This window comes from Rhea americana, unplaced genomic scaffold, assembly GCF_003343005.1.
Source record: "Rhea americana isolate MKP2758 unplaced genomic scaffold, rheAme1 scaffold_7, whole genome shotgun sequence".
NCBI classification, from domain to species: Eukaryota; Metazoa; Chordata; class Aves; order Rheiformes; family Rheidae; genus Rhea; species Rhea americana.
In genome coordinates this window covers 7,559,093-7,578,504 of record NW_028186867.1, presented here as the reverse complement: position 1 = coordinate 7,578,504, position 19,412 = coordinate 7,559,093, and the positions used below count along the sequence as shown (strand labels likewise).

Genomic DNA, 19,412 nt, shown 5'->3' with positions numbered 1-19,412 from the left:
AGAGATAAGATTAAAGGGGATATAGAATCACCCTTTGTATCTGTTTTTCTGCTTGATGGGAGCAGAGCTTTCAAAGGTGAGTCTTACTCTAAAAAGATTGACTGTTTAATGGAGTGGATTGACATTTTAATGAAGTTGATGTTTTTGGCAGGAATAGGGTGGAAAATAGGGTAGTTCACAGCAGCTGCAGGGCACTTCATATTTSCTTGATATTCTGGACCTGGGCTATGTAGTATTACTATATAGTAAGTATACTACAATTGTATACTACAGTGCTACAAATTCAAGTATTACTGTGCCAGAGATACTACGTGTAGCATCAGTTAAGAAGTGCTGTGGATCTATAAATGATGAGACTTCTCCCCAAAAGGTATAGTTCAGTACTTTTACGTATTTGGTTGTACACAAGATGACCTTTGTAGCCRTATTTTGACTGTAGAGATACTGCTAGAAGAAAGAAAACTTACAATCTGCAGTCTGTAATAGAGATTAAATAGCTATGGRGGCTTTGAAATGATGGCTTTCCTCTTGAAGGAGAACTGCAGAGTCCCCTCAAAGTTTTTCATTAGTTCTAAAAAGCAGAAACAGCTGGTAGTGATATGAATAGCTTGCTGGCTGAACTGAACAACAGAAGCCTGCAGCTGATCTGATCAACTGTGCCGTCATGAACAGGTGTCATGCCATAGTATGGGAGTTCACACTGGCAGGTTTTTATTGGACGCTGAGATATTGTAAAATGTGTCATGCCAAAAAATCCCCTAACCTTATATTGAGTTTATTTTGTTGGTCTTAAATAGACATCTATGTCAATGTGGGAGAATGTGTATTTGTGAGAAACAAGATAAGTGTTAGACCAGAGATTCTTCAACTCCTTCATAGTGTAATCCACATCTAAATAAAGAGATTTTCTCCTAGGACCCCTCCCTTCTAATTCCTGGTTATACAGACCATCTCCCATAATCACGTAGTATCCTTGTGGAAGCTACAGCAATTGCATCTATGGGAAAGTATTTAATGTATTTTTAGCTATCTTTGAATGAGATCTGGCAGCTGGAAGCAAGAAGAGCCAGCACCATGTGAACAGTTAGCTTTCCATAGATCCTTAGYAACTCTCTGAGGGACCATGAATGGCCTGTGGGTCTGAGTTTTAGGACTTCCATGTCACCCTAATACCTTGGTTTTAAGCTGTGCTAGCAATACCAGTGTTGGAAGTTTGCTGTGGATTTGGCAATGATGGGGCACTTCCTTATACATAGTTTCTGTGCCATCAAAGTACATTGTTGGCTTTTCACCGTAGGGGAAGGTATGATTAGCAAGACTGAAGATGAAAGCACTGAGGAGGGCTGGAGGAGAGTAATTCAAATCTGTGGGTTGGGAAGAGGACATAGCAGTTACCTTACCCCACACTAGCTAATTCTTTTCTCTTTCCCAAACTTGCACAATTTAGGAAGAAGGTTTTGGTGTGGATGCAGGAGAAATTTCCTGGATACACTCTGCTTTGAGAAGAATAGCGGCTTTTCATAAGTGAGATGTTTGTTTACGCAGTGCTTATTTACTTTCCATAATCTGCTTTCCATAAATTACTTTATATACTTAAGTGTAAACTTAACTAAACAGCTGCAGAGCCTGAATTGCCCTTGCTTGGTGGGTTTAGCAAGATTCTCACAGGAAAATGAACATAGTCCCTGAGAGACATGTTGCAATGTTTAGGATTTCCTGAAATTCTGTACACTTGGGTATGGAATTCTTTTTAGACTTGTTGGGACATCAGCCCTAATGAGGCTAAGAAGTGTGTGTTATGGAGTTGGGATGTCAGAGTGGACTCAGGGATCCTCTCAACTGGGTTGTTATGGTCCCTCTCAGCTCTTGCACTGTCTTATTCTCAATGCAGGCAGTCAGTCTGAAGAGAGGATAGTAGTGCAATCTTTTTTTCCCTTGGATGTAATCTGCTTTGTTTGTCTTATTTTAACATCTTTTGTTAAAACAAAGGTCTCTCAGAAACTTGTTTTTCCTGGGAATGTTCACCAAGTAAATTAATATGCAAGAAAGGGTGAGATAATTGGGCTTTGGGCTCAATGCATCTTGCCTATCCTGCATGCTGAGGTTGCTTTATTTCTCTAGAGAGAAGTCTAACATTGGGCAGCTTGTAAACACTCAAGAGTATTAAAAACACTCTTTTAAAGAGAAGAAAATAGTATTCTTTAGAACTTTTGGGGGCACTTTGAGAGTGTGGATATAACATGTAGGAAAAGGTACAGAGGTTGGTTTTCTTCTTACTGTCTTCATGGACACTGCTGTTTTGTAGTAGGAATGTAGACTGTGAAGCTATGGACTAAAGCTTACAGCCAACATGAGGCCATGCAGAAACTTAATTTCCTTTTTTTCCCCCCCTTTCATTACTATTTCTTAATAGTAGAAGATTTCATATGTTTCATTGCTAAGGAGGAAAGGTAATGACCAGCTTTAGCATGCTGTTAGAAGATTTGGAAGGTTGGTGTGTTTTATTTGGTCATGTGAGTTCTCTGCAAGTAGGTGGTCACCTGTTTTAATGTCAGGATCATAGTAGGGGTTTAATRCCCAGAAAACTAGGTTAGTCTTTTGTGGCATGGTTTGACTTAGATTTTGTTTGAAGTTATTGCTGCACATTAGACACAGGCAAAAAATGGTATAAATTTAACCTTTTGGTGAGGTGAGATTCCAGTTTTTGCTTAGTATGTTGTTTCTTTTCTACTTGCAGTGCCCATGATCTCACCAGGTGGAATCTATATGACAAGATTTTAAGGTTGCTGGTGTTTGAAATGGAACAAGGAGGTTTGTCGGTTCAGGTGAGTTGTTGATAAACGTAACAGTGAAAGAGATTTTCCTTGTTGAATTCAGGAAAAATAGCACATATTAAACAGTCTGGATATACCAGTGTCCTGTGATGCAGGAAGGTATTGTTTCCATTTCTCAGCTTAGGAAACTAAGGCTGCCTTTGGTATAATGTTATTGGAATGAGTAGATGCCATGCCATGGATTCATTTATTTGGACATCTGTGATCATTTGAAATCTGTATTAGTCCTTTCTCATGCTCAGTATTTCACCTTGATTGTATGATCTTACTATAAGTAGATAAGAAACTGCTGGACAGTGAGAAGCCCCTTATGGTTTGCAGATAACCGGAAATCAGTATTCTTAGGCTTGTTGCTTGCTAATTGCCTTTTGGTGAAGATGGTTTGTAATTACTGGTTGCCTAAACTGCAGTCCTTTGATTGTGTGGTAACCTCACCTCAAATATTGTTTGTACCAAGATGGAAGTATTTCCCTGGCCTTACAAGTTGATATGCTCCAGCAGTCATTAATGTTAATCAGGCACTGTTTGCAGCAGAGAATATGGGGTTATTCAGACAGGGGTAAAATTCAGATGGAAGAGAGCTGAGAGTCTGTWGCCAGTGGGCAGTGGCATACTCCGTTAGATAGAGCATTGGAGCACCAAGGTTTGCTCTGAATTGCCTCTGGAGAAGTCTGCTTTATCCAAACACTGCAGAGAGATCCTAAGAAGCTAACCTACAGTTAGATTCTGTGAGCACTCCTATACAGTCAGTTGGATTCATAGATGTCAGGGTTCTGCAGAAACAGGACCTTAGTCAATAATTAACTTTCTCAGGAGGCAACATTTAGTTGTATGTGAACATATTAAGTTTACTTTGGAGGTCTAAATACCTTATGGGGCAGAAATGATAGTGCAAGCAGTGTGCAGAGTGTCAGGCTTAAATGCTTTGTTTAGTCCTGAGCTTTTTGCTGTGAAGCCTTTCATGTAAATAAAGGATTTGTGTTTTTATTTGCAGGTGATCCTGCCAGCTCTCCAGTGCACATACTTTTCTCTCCTGTGGCAACTAGCTGCAGTTGTGGAAAATTCTCCCAAGGTTGGCCATTCCATATCATTTTGAAACCCAGAGCTGTACTTCTAGAAGTTGAAATTGCTTTTCTAATCTCAGATGACCAGAAAATACAAGCTTTCTCAAGATGATAATTCGTGTATTTTCTTGAGGAAAACAAGATTAGTTGAGGCATTTTGTCTTCCTTCCCCTCTCTGCCCCCTCTTTCCCTCCTTTCKCCCCCATCTCTCTCTTCCCTCTGTCTCCCCCTTGCCCCTCCTCCTCCCCTTTTTTGTTTGTTTATGCTTCTTCAATCTGCAAGAGAATAACTGAACAATGGTTCACCTCTATTTTTACTGCAAAACATGTGCTACAAATTCCCAGTGCTTAATGGCGATAAGGAGCTTGTTCTAGTGCCAAACAATTTTGTTATTTTCTTGTTTTAAGCAACACAGAATATTCAGTGAAAACTCCAGGAAGTCATGTTGCTTTATTTTGTTCTTATTTTCGTGTTTTATTTATATATTGTGTGATGTATGCAGAAARTTATTGAAAGTGTTTAGTAATATGCTTATCAGCTGACTACTTACTTAGTTAATTGGTTTTATGTGGTTCTCAAGCTCTGCCAGATATGTCAGAAGACATCCTAGTTTTAAACTCTAGAGAGTAAAACTCTGATTCACAAACAAATTTGTACCTGTGCAGTTTCTCTTTATGGAGATTTCTGACTACACCAAGTGTTGTTGCTTCTGTCATTCCATCTCCTTCCTCTGGTTCTCCTGTGTATACAGAACAGGACACTGACATGGGCATTTGTTTTGTGTGAGAAATGCTAGCTGGGAGGTTACCCTTTTGGTGACTGATTCACTATCTATTCCCGTCCCATTCCATTCCTGAGTGGGTGTCTGCATCTCTCTGGTCTAATATGCTCTGCCTTTCAAACCAGACACAGTTAACTCGACTGATAATGGGGCAGCACATTTTTGAATTTGGCCTTTCATACAGGAACAGATTTTGATTGGAAGCAAGATGTTGCGGCCCACTCTGCAGGACCAAATCTGGATACTGTCAGAGAGAAGTTCCAAGAGCAAAAAAGAACATTTCCTGGACAGCAGCTCTAGGGCTATTTCTTCTTCCCTCTCCCCTAGTGCTGTTAAGGCAATGTTTTGCCTCCCCCTCCCCGTCTTCCCAGTGTGCCCTGGGATAGATCCTCTTTCTTATAAAGATACAGTTGCATTGCAGGAAATCCAGCATGCCTATAATGGCATTCCACTTCTATTGACTGCTGAGAGCTCAATGCAGTGTAACAGCTGGACCTAGCAAAGGATCAGGAGGTCTTTTAGGTGGCTGTTGGCAAATCAAGACTTCTCTCTTGCTGGGTTTATCCTAATAGAGGTGTCTATGTTTAGGTGTGCCAAAGTTAGTAGTGTAGTTAACTTGGGTTACGTCTGTCAATACCTCTGTAAATAGAGAGAAGGGCAAGTTCAGAGGGCAATTCACCTGTTGGGTGCTGAAAATTAGGTGGGATGGACCAGGGTTTTTATACTCTACTCCCATCTCTAAATCAGAAATTAGTATCACTGCTTTAAAAGGACAAGCTGAAGTGAATTTTGCAAATTTTTGGATGKTTAGAGGACCATGGAAATATCATCAGACCTGCCCATCCTATAGATAGAGAAACAAGGAATTTGTGACATGCTGAACACTACTAGCCTGAGCATATGTCAYAAATGAATGTGTCCTTCCAGTATTTGTCACCTTTCTGCATCAGAGTGGAGGAAAAAACTATATGTTTTTATAGGTTGGCCTTTCTACCCCAGCTATGGTTCCTGAAAGCAAAACATATTTTTTTAAGTTGTTCATAGCTGGTAAACTGCTGTTATTGTTATTGTGAGATGTCAGTCTCTTTCATAATGCCATCAGCTGTGCGATCTGAAATTAGAAGTATCTGTGGAAAAAAGATGCAACTGTTAACCGCTCTATAACTGCTSTATAATTCTCCATTGAATAGTAGTCCCTAACATCTTAGGCCTATTGCTTTTCCTAACTATGTTTCTAGGAGACTCTTCTGGCATTAAGAAGAGAGCTGAGGTGTTTCTGTCAGATTTGCATGTCCTTTCTCCACCATAAGGAAAAAGATGTAAGAGAAAAGGTCAGTGCTGGTGTGTCACTTGATTGGCACTCGTACTCACTCCTCCTTTCAAATGCTTTTCATTCTAGKATTTCCTTCTACTGATTTTTACAACATTTTTGTCTTTTAGCAGAGAAGTACCTCTAAAAAACCCTCAACTATTTATTTTAAAGGAAAATGAAACTTATGTACATTAAAATGCTACAAAAGTGAGTGTTTTAATCAAGTATAGGTATATATCTGCATGGATCCATTTAGAGAGTCGAAGTCGGAATCTGAATAACTGAATTTGCTGGTTGATAATCACTGTGTTTTTGGATTAGACTGGCATCAGTGTATTTATTGCTATCATATTTTTATTAATGCCTGACAAAGGCATTATGGCCTTACTATGAATATCATTTCAAAAATGAAAAATTGGGAGAAATTCTGCAGTGATTAAAAGGCAGATCTGTGGCATAGTACAGCTCAGCTTCCTTCCCATGAAAATTAGAAAATCTTCAAGTATATACTGTATATGCTATATCCTAAAGTATGAGTTTTGGAAGGACTTAGCAGTGGCATTTTACCCCTGAGGTCAGAGCAAATAGAAATCTTTAGCGTGAGAGGAAGAAGTAGAGTAGAAACAAGGTCATGATTTGTTGTTTGTGATGGAGATAAAAAGTGGAGCTGGTATGGAAAGCAACATGATTTCTAAATCCTTCTTTGGCTTTGCTTGCTTGATACAGGCCTTCATGATACTCTGTGACTGGTTGCTGATTTTGAGTCACCGAGAATCAAATAATAATGAAGCAGCAGGACTTCTAGATTATCTTCCCAGTACATCACTTCAGGAAAAACTGCTTTTGTTTATCCAGGAACATGTTTTCATGGAGGAGGAAGAGGAAAGCAAAGGTTAGGCATTTTCATCACTGAAGAAATAATGTACCATTTTTTGATGACATTTGTCCTCTGCACTGAGCACACCAAGAAAAGGGGCTGGTCTACTTTATGGCCACTTTACAAACAAAATGACTTACTTTTTATTTGCTGATTTATATGCACTGTGGATCAACCATAGGAATATTGCCAATGAAGTAACAAAGGGGTGTATGAGAATGTAAAAGTATTTGACAGACTGACTTTGGTGGGAGAGATAATTGTGTTAACTACCTTCCTGAAAAGCCTTGCAGTGTTACAGTGTGACTGTCGATGCATGGAAAGTTTCAAAGCCATCAGAGTAAAGGACTGGTGAATTTTGTTTAAAGGAGGATGGATTTTGCAGGAAGTATTATGCTACTTTTTGCTCTGTTGCCATTGTCAGATTCAGATGCCAAATAGAGGATGTTGTTATGAAAGCTGGCTTCTTTGGGGATTGTTATGAAAAGAGATTTGTGGTTCATTGTGATTTTGAGACTGAAGTTAAATGTGTGCTTCACATAATTTGTGTATGCCTGTAAAAAAGGAAAAAAAAAAAAAAAAAAAAACACTCTACCCTTCTGCTGTGTTCAGATGGAGTTCTGTGCTCAGTTTTGGGTATAACACAAAAAGTGGTGAGCCTATATTGCAGGGAGGGAGATACTAGGAGAAGCTCTTTAATGGTAAAGGTAGAGATGCCATAGAAAACATTGCCCAAAGAGGTTATAGTATCCCAGTCACAGGAGTCTTTGGAACAGGTTATGTTTTAGGTTATGTGTGTTATATATCTGAAACTGATGTAGTTCATCATGCTTGAGGTTAAATGGTTTTTTGAGATCTCTTTCAAACCTATTTTGTATGATGTGTTCAATTTCTCAGTCTTACTCACATAAGATGTCTACTACCCACTGCAGGCTCTTTCCTGAAAGAGTGATTTTATCGCCTGCTGTGGTGTTGTCTATCTGTGTGTACAGCTGGCACCTAATTCATTTCAGTTTTAACTCTGACTTGCAGATTCTTCTAATCGTTCAATTGCCTTTTGTTTCCTGGGCCTTAGTGGTGGTAAAAGCAGAAACAGAGGATGTCAAAATTATAGGTCAAAGAATGGCAATTGGCCAATTACGTTCACAGCAGGAAAGAGTGCATCTCAGCTATCCTGCTTCAAGTACCTTCATAGCTGTCTAAGACGACTGTTAAGAATACTTGTTTTTCACAAGTTACCCAACTGGGAATTAACCCATTTTCAAAAGACTTATTATATTCATAATGATGTGAAATGCCTTTTTTGTTTCACTCTTGTTGATAACCACTTGGGGAGTTTCACCTGAACTCTACTCTTGTTGACTGTGTAGGGGAGCTTTTGTAGGGTTGCTGATGAGTTAAGTGTTAGTCTTAGCATTTGTGTTATTCTAAGGAGAAAAATGTGGTTACAGTTTGTCTGTCACTTCCATTCAGTATGTTTGTGCTTTTTATTCTGCACTCTGATTTTGTTCTGTAGTTGTAAGCAGTGYTGTATAAGGAGATTCTGACTAGCAGAAGTGAGAAATCTCTGTGAAGATCAGAGAAGACTATGTAAATAAGTTACTTTCACTGTCATCAGCTGGTAGCTTTGAAATGGAAATATATCTATATCTTCAGATACACACAGAAATAAGCAAAAGTGAGCTAGCATCTGTTGCTTAGAGAGTTGACTGAACAGCTGAATCTGTACAATTTGGATGAAAGTTGGTCATTAAAATTGAGATACCTTGAATAAAGTAGCAGAACAAGGCTTCAGTATTTTTGTTTCCCCTAGACCTGACAGAAGAGGAGGAGAGAAAGGATGAAAACTGCAAACTAAATGACTTGCACAAAAAGCGGAGTCTTCTTGCAGCATATTGCAAGCTGATAGTGTATAATGTGGTGGAGATGACTGCAGCTGCTGAGATATATAAGCATTATATGAAGGTAAGGTTTTAGATAYGGTTGTTTTGCTTATCAGTGCATTTCAGTCATCAAAAGTGACTCTAGTATTTATAAAAGGTGTAGGGTTAATAGTCTTATGAATCGTAATCCTTTCAATCATAAAAAGTCTGTAAAATCAAGCAGGAATGGCACAAATCTCTCCTTACTGCTCTGCAAAGATTCCTTACTGCAGACAAGGTAACTGYAAGTTGAGGGGTGGATATATTCTGTCTGAACATCTGCCCCTTGGCTTCTTGGAAGAGGCCATTGCAGAAATGCAGCTTATTGGTGGGACAGTTCTTTAAATTCTTACATCAAAATGATCAACTCATTYCATACAGCTTACACAGTCCGTACTCAGAAGGCCTAGATTTCTTGTTGTCCCCATGCCTAGTCAATTGGTAGAACTTCAGCCTCTCTGACGTATGTGTCTGGAGGGCTGAGTACTGCACCAGGTGGGCAGTTATCTTGTGCCAGCTAACAGGACATTGGAAATACTTGATATGGATCTTGATCTTCATATTATGGGACTCCAGGCAAGTGATAGGCCAAATACAAAAACCTCTGTATTCCTTTACTGAAGACACTTGATTTTTTTTGTCATAATAAATATTTAGTAATTTCAGTGTAACTTTAAACCTTACATTGCTCATAAAGGAGCATACTATTCTTTTATGTATAAAATAATATAAAAAGTCTAACTTGGTTTTGCCAGAGATTGTGTTTTATGAACTTTTTTTGTAACCTGAATGTTCTGCATATTCCCAGCACTACAGAAGGGGAATGATAATTTGTATTTGTTTTCGTGCTATTAATAGACCTACAATGATTTTGGAGATATAATTAGAGAAACACTAAGCAGGACGAGGCATAATAACAAAATTCAGAGTGCCAAGACACTGATTCTCTGTCTGCAGCAGGTAAGATTATGATTGAAGCAGGAGATTAGGAGCTCTTACGACAGCTATATTGGTATTAGAGTCTTTTACCTACTTYGCCATAATCATTCAAACTCATTAAAAAACATAATGGAAGAAATTCCTTGATTTTATTTGTTATGCATATGTATTCTAGCATTTTATAATTAGAACTCCTTTCAGATCATTACCTCTGTTTTAAAATAATTTTTTTTCACATTTTTTTTTCTTTTAAATCATCAGAGGCATAGTTTTAGGATTGGTGTAAACTTTGAGATTAAAGAGTATTTCTTGGGATGTGGTAGCGGTGTCTGGGTTAAACAGAGGTTAATATTATTCTTCTGTGTTTTACTAACCATCCTTAATTCCTACTAGATTTGAGAAACCACAAATGTATCTGTGCCCAGCTGGACCGAAGCCCCTGTTATTTTAGAGTATTTTTTGTGGAAGAAAGAGGGGCGCAGCTCTTCTGAAGGGTCTAACTTGCATGGGCTTGCAGCTGCTGACTGGTGAGACCAGTCAGCTATTTTAGCAGCTGCTTTTGCCAGCTCTGCTCCTGACCAGTGCTGCTTCTAGCTTGGAGTTGCTCTGTAAACCACAGAACAGGCTCCTCCCAGGGGGTACTGATACATGAGCTTTGCTCATTTCACACGCATCACCGGGGGCTTAAATCTGTGAACCAACCCCTGAAATCTGAGCACAGATGATGGTAAGCAGCATTTGGCTACATGTATTCTGCTGACATAGTCAGGACTTTGTGTTTATGTATCACATGGACAACAGGCACTGTTTGGCCTTTGTTTGACCTTGAGAGTTTGCAAGTTGCAGGGAACAAGCTACCTCCATGTTCTGTTTAAGGGGGGAAAAAAAATGATAGCAGTTGGGCTTGAGATCCTCTGTTGACCCTGTCTCACTCACAGCAATTGGACCACACTGTGGCCAGACTTGCTGCTCTCTATCTGTGTTCTGATTTTCTGAAAAATCTCCCAGGCAAATTTTGGTCCTTGGGCTTGATACAGGGGTCCCAACAGGAGATGGGGTCAGAGGGGTCATCACCTTCAAGGACTGAGTCTCTGTGTATACACATTTTTAAAAATTTCTGTCTGTCTGTTAAGCACAGCAGTGTCCTTGTGTTAGTTTCCTCATGTGCGTTCCAGTGATGTGTACTTCTGAAGTACGTGAGTTACCTGTTCTTTTGTCTGTGCAAACAATCTGTTGCTTGCTTTGTGTCTCTGTATGTCCTCATGATACTTTCCTTTAGGTTTATAAACTGTTATTTGTGCCTTTTGTTGCAGCTGTTTCAGACACATGTAGAAAGCCATGACAATAGCAGTGGTATGGACTTGTCCTCTGCTTCCTTCACAAATATGAAAGAACTTGCTCGTCGTTTTTCACTAACATTTGGCTGGGACCAGGTGAAATGTAGAGAATCTGTAGCCATGATACACAAGTAAGTGCCACATAATGTCACTTTGTCCTTAGACATTGATTTTCTTAGTTGTTTATTATGTTACTTTGTTCTCTTATTTTTTTTCCTCCCTATAGGGAAGGAATTGAATTTGCCTTTCAAGGAGCTACTGGAATGGATGGAAAATGCCTGCCTCCTAAATTAAGCTTTCTATTAATCATCAGTGAATTTTCCAACAAGCTGCTAAAGCCTGACAAAAAGCTAGTGTAAGTTAAGTTCTTGTGGACTACCATACACTATTTGTGTTCTGTGTATCCCTGTAAATAGGATGCTTGCTATGCAATATTGGAAAAATTACTCAATGATTTTTCAGAGAACTTTTGTAATCAGTCAGCTGTTGGCTGGAGGGTCACTTGTTTGATCTCTTTTCCATTTAATGGCAAGTTCCGTGTAATATGCTTGGAATAGAAAGATATACATGTCAYTATTCATAATAGGGATGTTTAAGAATTTGCTGTTTACAGGAAAATGGGGCCTGRTCTATTTCAAAGCCTCTATGTTTTACAGTGGTTTAAATATTTAAATTTAATAATACAAGAATAGTATCTTTATTCTGGCATCATTGGACATTATGCATCCTTAACAGAGAGATGGATGATTATGTCTGTTATTGCCTTCTTCACCTGCCTCAGCTCATTTTTAGGAAAGAAATAATACCCTCCCTTATACTTGACCTTTTACATTACTTCCCTGGTCAGTGCTACTGCTTTTGGATTTTTGCACTTCAGTCTTCAGATAAATAGAAATTTATAGGCACTGTGAAAATTATTTCAAAGTATATAGCAGGTATTCCCTTTTCCTGAGAGCATATTTGAAGACTTGGGAATGTAAGATGAAACGTTAAGACATGTTTGTCTTTTTGAATTTCTAAGCAAAGTACTCTAGTACCTGAGAGGAAAGGTTCCACTTTGTATAAGAAGCCAACAGTGAGAAGAAAAAAACAACAAACCCAAACACAGGAGCCCCATGCAACTTGTTTCTTCCTTGTGTCACTTTTAACTTAAATTGGAGGTTAGCTTCCATGGGGATCATCAACCAGGTTTTAAATAGCAAAGGTCAAGAGCAGTAAAATGTATAATTTCCTGTTACTTTTTATAGCAAATAAAGTACATTACTGATTGTCAGCTGTGCAGACTGTATATCAAAAAATGAATTWAAACCAAAAATGCAAAATATAGAAAAGAAATATTTGACATAGACTAACTAGAAACCTGGGAGTCTAAAGTGGTTTATCTATAGGTAGTGGTAAGTTCAGTGTCTGTTCTTGCATTTTTCTCAGACAGAATCTTTGGCATACACCACTAGAACTGGTTTTGTACAATTTCTGTGCAACTTGGCCCTTGTGGCCTGGATTTTAAACTGCTGTTATCATCAATGTGACATTTCTGCAATAAGTACACCTCTGTTAATCTATCCTTAAAAACCTTCAAAATCTCATTTACCTCCAGGGAGTATTTTTAATTAAGCAAGAGGGAAATATTTCATCATTGATGTGGGCAGGTTTAAGGCTATATCCTGATGATTTTTCTCCTGACCTATGGGTGTATTCCAGGAAAGCAGTATTATATACATTCAGGCAGATTTATTCATTGAAAACTTTTGTGAGAAATACAAAACTTAGAAGGGAATGCKCCTTTACTTTAATTTCTACTGCCTTGGACCAACCTGTGGCTGTGGGAAACAAATGTAAAACAATAAAATTCATAAGGGGGGAAATTGCAGTTTTATCCACAACTATATTCAGAGTATGTTTCTAGAGTTTCTGTTCTGGGAGGCTTAAAATGCCTTGCAGGGGCTGGAGATTATATTTCCTCGTAGAAATATTTAGGTTTAGCTGCATCATAAATTACTGGATGGAATGTTTTAAGTCAACATGAACTTTTGGAAATAAACATCTGGTTATTTTCATTTTTATTATTAATCATAGGATTGATGTCCAGGTCTGTATATTAGCATATGTGAATATACCTATAACAGATGAGATACAGAATATGGGCATTTGTTAGAAAGCAGTATATTTCAACACTGTCTGAGTATATAGATTTTAACCTCCTCTTCCTGTAATTGCTCAGATTATAGCAATAAAATATCTGACTTGTCAATTGGTCTGTGCCACAAAATACGCACAAGAAACGAGTTATTGAATAGCAAGCAGCATGAAGGGCCTGATTCCTGAATCAGTAGGAGTCTTTCCGTTGACATTGATAGCAGTTGGATTAGACCTTAAAACAGTAGTTACAATACATGCTTGTTTGAAACCAGCAAATTCCATTACCAAGGCTTCTTGATCCCTGGGGCCCCCAGGGTTTCATGACTCTAATTGTTTCAGAGTCAAAGCTTACCCTAACCGCCTCCCAGCACTAGTTTTCTTGTTTTACAAAGCGACTGAAATGTCTGATATTTTCCAGGCCACACTCCTAATCGAAGAAAGAATAATACACTGTACAGGCTGGTGTTAAAACTGTCACTTCTAGTATTTGCTAACGGGGGGTTTGTTTTAATAACACTGGACTTAATTTTAAAGTGATGAGCTGTAGCTGAAATTTAGTGAATAGCCAGTTTCCAATCCTGAGTCAGACTGCTTTTCATTTCTTATTAGTTGTGGAATAGAAGCRGGTGAGCACAACTTTTGTCAGAAATATCTTTATTTTCCAAAACAAATGTCTGAAGGAGACCTCCTTGCTCCAGAAAAGGTGATAGCTTGATGATTAAATAATTCACCTAGAATTTAGGGAGGCCCAGTGTCAAGTTTCTGGTTTGAATCTGACAGAGAAGGGATTTGAACCAGTATTTCCTACATCCCCTCTGTTGTTATATCTGCAGAGCTGCTAACTGCTTTTTGCAGACACTTGAAATTTTATTATAAACCTGGGAGAATTGGATTGGGGTTGTTATGGCAGTATAAAAAAGTGTTCATTTTTTAAATTTGGATAAAACAGGCACTTCCTGGCCCAAATCTCCCATTTCCTGACTGACTATACTACTGCATCACAAGGAGTATCACTCACTTAYGTTCTCCTTTGCATTGCAATCAATGAGGCAGAAAAAGGCCACCAGGAAAAGGGGTGCATCCTCTCCGAGTACTGCTGTGTCCCAGGCAGTTCCAGGCATTGCTTCCTGGCAAGAGCAATTGGCAGTGACTTTCCCTGCGTAAGGAATTCTTTTTAGAGGCTGATGTGGCTCTGTAGTTCCTAGGAATCAAGTGTTGTTTCTAATGCTCAAGTTCAGGCAGTCTCTTAGCTTTGAAGGCATTTACGTTGACTTTGATTTTCAGGAAGTGGGATGCCCTTTCCTTTTCTTGATAGACARTTCTGCCTGAGTTCTTTGTAGACTTAAAGAAAAATGCCTTTCTAGGAATACCTTCCCCAGATATTGAGGGAAAAGATACTGAGTTTTCTTATGCTTGCTTTTGGTTTTCTCCAGGTACACTTACTTACAGAGGTATGTAGCAGAACCACTGTCTTGCAGAGGAGACGAATGGCAGCCTTTGGTTTGGTACAGGAACTCTTTATTGGCAAATGAAGATGAGGAGAGCTCTGTCCTCAGCAGTTTAGGAGAGTGGTCCCCCGTGGGCACATCTAAGACATCTTCTTTTAAAAGGAAATTGTCTAATGGTATGAAAACTTTGCTGTTCCGGATCGGCTGGGTTTGCCGTGTCCCAGCAGAAACACACTTCTTCATGCTTTGCATTAGCAGTACCACAGTTTGGATGCTGCAGACTTTCCAATTTGAATTCTGGTTTTTGCCTTCAGCCTTGTTGTTGTTAAAGGCCTTTTCAAACTTGCTAGGAGGAAGGTTGGTCTTTCAACCCTGCATATTCAGGTTATCTTGTATTCATCTCTGAGCTCTGGCGTTTGTCTCTGCCTTTGGGGCTGGCTTCATTACTTCCACTCRTTAAGTTACGAGCATTGTTGCTCTAGGCTCTTATAGATAATCAAGAGAGGAGAGGTATTTCCGGAAGACTATTCAGACACCTGGGCTGAATTATCCTCTGGAGTCTTTTTCTCCATTGAATCTCTAAGGACCTATGGACTGTGCTCTTAACTTAAGGGGTTACAGTCATTTGGGCTAAATCCAGGTTTTWGCAGCTCTCATGGCTTTCCAATCTGTAATGAAGTATTTGCCCCACCAATATGTAAGGATTAGTTAAATGTAGTAAAGCCATGATGAAAACAGTTGCCAGTAAAAATGCTATGTGTTATGGACACATACAGCTTGGGAAGGAAAGGGTATTTTTTTTTCCAGAGTTCTCTCTCATTCCTTCTCAGTGTTTTTCTTTTAGTGACCTGCCTTTAAACAGCTTGTTCCTTTGTATCCCAAAGGCACTCCTTTCTTGAAGTTTATGTAGACTCAGCAGTGCTGATAACATTATGGACTGGGAACAGTATCATAAATCTAAATTGTAAAAGTGAGCAGTGGGTAAATTAATTTGATTTTCTCTTGTGTGACTTTTAGCTGGGTCCTTCAACAAATGAATGCTTTGTTCCAAGTCTCTCTTTGAGCTTGGCCTCCATTGCTTCCCCATATTATGGAATGCTGCTGTTGGAAATGGCCATCTCATGAYGTCTGAGGGTTAGGCTGAAGAACAGGGTCTGTTTACTGTCTCTTCCAGGGTCTTTGCCTGAAACCAGCCACACTGAGGCAGCAAGTAAAAATTCACACTTCCAGCATGCTTCCCAGCTTGCCTCTGCAGCAGGGAAAAGCAGAAAGAAGCTGAAATCTCGAGAGATGCACTTGCAGGAACATTTGCCATTCCTTTGTCCACCAGGATTGCAGAGAAGATACAGGTGAGAGTGTTATGCTTTACAAGCTCCTTCATTGTCCTAGTATTGATAGTTGGGATCTCTCCACCTTCCTCTGCTACTGTTTTGTATAATACTTCCCTGTGCAATGGGTCAGACTGTGTGTGCCTGTTGTCTGTCTTAAAAGCTGTGTCCCAAGGACAGGTTGTGGTTTTGGTTTCCTCAGACCAATATCTACATTGCTGCTTCAGCCTGATTGTTGCCTGCTGTCCCATGACTTCTGTTGTTCCCCGGAGTAATATCAAGCCGGGGGAGAAAAAGACAAGAAAGATAATTTCCTACACCACTTCTGTTGTCTCCGGTCCTGATCAGAGGCCTGTGATTTCAGTTACTCCCTGGCTGTTTGCTGCAGCTTGAAGACGAGTGCTTTCTGCTTCCCTATCTGAGAGTGAAAGGATTTTTGTCTCTGCAGATCTGCTACTAACTACTGTGTGACTGGTGACTTTTAGGAAGTACCAGTAAATATCTGTGTGCAGTGTGTGCATGCACATGAGTGAAAACCTGCAGAACTGGCTGTGTTGCAGAAATAGTGAGTCTGCACTCTAGAGCTTTCAACACACTTGGAGTGCTCAACTGGGAAATCTTTTTCCATAGTACACTCATTTATGTTCATACACACTTCAGTGTTACATGCCATTTTCCTATGTTGATAGTTAAAAGATGAAACAAATCCCAGAAAGATGCACATTTTTCCAGGTCGTGGGACACCTGTTCATAAGGATGTGTTAAATATGAATGAAATAAGAAAAAAATTAATTAAACATGTAGGTRGTTGCAGATCCAGCCTCTGTTTAGACTGATGTTTTGTTTCTGAACTTTAATAGAAATTGCTCAAAGCAAAAGCTCTTCTGTGTTTGGGAAATACTGGGCCAGAAACTTTGGGTTACCCTTCGGTGGGTATCTCAAAAACAGATCTTAATGTGTGAAGTACTGTGCCTTAAACAAAGTTGTACGGTGTAGAACCTCTGTTGTAAACAGCTTCTCAAGACTTGGCTTTTTGTTTCAGCCAAGATGAGATCAAGACAGAAGATGTCTCAGTAAAGGATCAAGCAGAAGACACAAGTGAAGATGTTGATATTGATGTGGTTGGTGCGGACCAGGTAATGGTAATTTAGGCTTGGGTTTTCCAGCTCTCTGGACAGCTGTACTTGAGGTGGGTGAATGTGAGTTCAGAACCACATTAAAACCCATTTAGCTAGCATGCTCATTTGCCACCCCATTCAACCCGAGAAAAGGGATTTTCATTTCCCCTCTTTCCAGCCCTGGCTGAGGTCTCCTTGTTCAAGTTGTTTATCTGTGTGTCTCCTATAAATCTTACTGTAGCATCTAAGGCACATTGAAATCCATTATGAGGAGGATCCAATTTCCTTTTCCCATACTGTGAAACTCCTTAATTATGAAGCAGTTAAAGCAAATGGCTATTATTACTGACACATTGCAGAGATGGTATTGCTGCATGGCCTGTAGAGACTGTCAACTGCAGAGATGGTGTTTACATTGTGCTCTTTAGATGGAAAGACCGACCAGTGGTCAGCCCAGGGATCTCTGTGAAGCGTCCCTTGTTTCTTGTCCTTTTCCATGAGAACCTGTCTGGGAGATGAACTTGCCTCTCCAAACTAGCTGGAGATTTGAAGGGAAGTGTGTGATGGTTGTGGGCTTGGAGGCAGGCAGTTTAGAGCAGGCAGCTGGCATAGCCTGGGGTTTATATTTTGGGCATTGGTTGCCTTCAGGATCAGATGTTAGTGTAGCCAAAACTGCAGCTGTCTGCCTGGGTCTCAGCTCAGGAATGAATACTTGCAGCAGGAAAGGTCTTCTAGCCCTTTGGGACAGGGAAGTACGAGGTCTCAAATAGGCTTTGTAAATCTTGAGTCTTGAAGCAGTGATTATATTGAAACAGGAAAAATGTGGCCATGTCCACCAGCTATTATTCCCCTTCCTTCCTCTAACAGGAAGTTCAGAGAGTGCTGTGTCACCCAGTTAGATTCAGGCAGCCCCTTGATTTCTAGTGTCTCCTGGTTATCTGAGATCTATAGCCACATTAGAGGACATTTTCTGTTTCTTGGGTTCTTAAATGAGGTGTTCCTGTAAAGTTGAGCAAATGATCTCTTCTCATACTTGAGTGGTCCTTTAAAAGGGCCGTACTTAGTCCTTAAAAAGAAAAAAGAAGAAGAAAAGGTAGACTTTCCCTACCTTTTATTCTAGTCATATGCCTGTTAAAATGTAGATACTGGTTTGTTTGGACAATGTGATTGCAACAGTCAATAGAAGATAATAAAAGTAATTAAATCAGTGGACCAAGATAGAAGCCGTGCAAGAAATGCACTAAAATCCACTAACTGTGTGAACAGTATGTACACTGTCTTTTCTGGGCTGCTTGTGGTATAGAGATGCCTCTTTCCTGTTGTGGAAGCTAAGCGTAGTGCTTTCCAGTGGCCAGCTGTGGCCAGGTTGCTAAGTGGAGAGAGGCCACACCTTKATTCTAATTCCCTGTGTGCACCTGTCTGATGTTTTCTTGACAGTATGACTGACTTGAATATTCTTTTCTTCTGGTATAGGACAGCTGAGAAGAAGCCGACAGGAGAAATGGAAGTTAAGAACATGGTATCRCTTCTTTCTGGAAACTGTTTAACTGAAAACTTGGTTGTGACAGCATCAACCAAGGGAGTGAGACAGTTCTCTTTTRGTATCTAAAGCCTAGCCAGCAAGTAGCAGATAGATATTAAGTCAAATTGCCCTGTGTGGGCACCCACCCAGAACTAGTTATTAGCACTGTGGTTGACTTCTCCACATTGCTGTTCATTGGTTTGACTGGTGTTGTGCTTCCAAGGTTGTGGAAGTTCTGGACATATTACTAACTAAACTGTGTCATCCTAGTGCTCTGTACTGTCTTGGAAAAAGGCCTGAACTAAGAACTGGAAGCAGGGTAGTTCAGAAATCCTAGCTCAAAGAGTCTGTAAACTAGATGAGAGAGACTAGCTCATATCAGACCTGGGCCACTGTTCTGCTGGATGCACTCTTTGCCATTTGAGATAACCAAGGTGCATATGTACTACTTTGTACCTGGTCATGGGGAAGGAAGGGACATTGCTTAGATGTGACCACTGGGTGACCACATCACTTGCTGGGTGTTGTGAATTGACTCAGCTGTACTGTTTCCTGCTTGTTAAATGGAAAAGCTGGATCAAATCTTAAAATATTTCTGATCCTTGATGCTTACAGAGTTGTAGTTCTATACTGGGAATCAGGGTATGCTCCAGGGAAACTTGCATTGTGACTTGTAGTTAAAAAAAAACGAAAAAAAGAAAAGACCAGCTAGGTATTTTTCTCTGGCAGAAATCCTTCACACAGTGATAATGCATTGGAAAACAAAGCTTGAAAATATTATGTAAATAGAT

The 19,412-nt window shown here is 39.7% G+C and overlaps 1 protein-coding gene across 3 annotated transcripts in view; it reads left to right on the top strand.

The window, feature by feature from the left end:
- The window catches only part of LOC146586300 (cohesin subunit SA-2-like), a 60,250-nt gene extending 40,838 nt beyond the window's left edge, over nt 1-19,412 (top strand). For 2 of the 3 annotated variants that reach the window (XM_085321543.1, XM_085321542.1), the window contains exons 20-32: nt 1,448-1,524; nt 2,738-2,825; nt 3,829-3,906; nt 5,918-6,010; nt 6,718-6,883; nt 8,682-8,833; nt 9,649-9,750; nt 11,043-11,197; nt 11,293-11,421; nt 14,639-14,829; nt 15,828-16,002; nt 17,024-17,117; nt 18,573-19,412. In XM_085321543.1, the coding sequence (XP_085177669.1) occupies nt 1,448-1,524; nt 2,738-2,825; nt 3,829-3,906; nt 5,918-6,010; nt 6,718-6,883; nt 8,682-8,833; nt 9,649-9,750; nt 11,043-11,197; nt 11,293-11,421; nt 14,639-14,829; nt 15,828-16,002; nt 17,024-17,117; nt 18,573-18,581 (1,509 nt within the window). In that variant the 3' untranslated portion in view covers nt 18,582-19,412. Of the gene's footprint in view, nt 1-1,447; nt 1,525-2,737; nt 2,826-3,828; nt 3,907-5,917; nt 6,011-6,717; nt 6,884-8,681; nt 8,834-9,648; nt 9,751-11,042; nt 11,198-11,292; nt 11,422-14,638; nt 14,830-15,827; nt 16,003-17,023; nt 17,118-18,572 lie in introns of those variants that run through there. The other variant, XM_085321544.1, reaches the window with a different exon arrangement.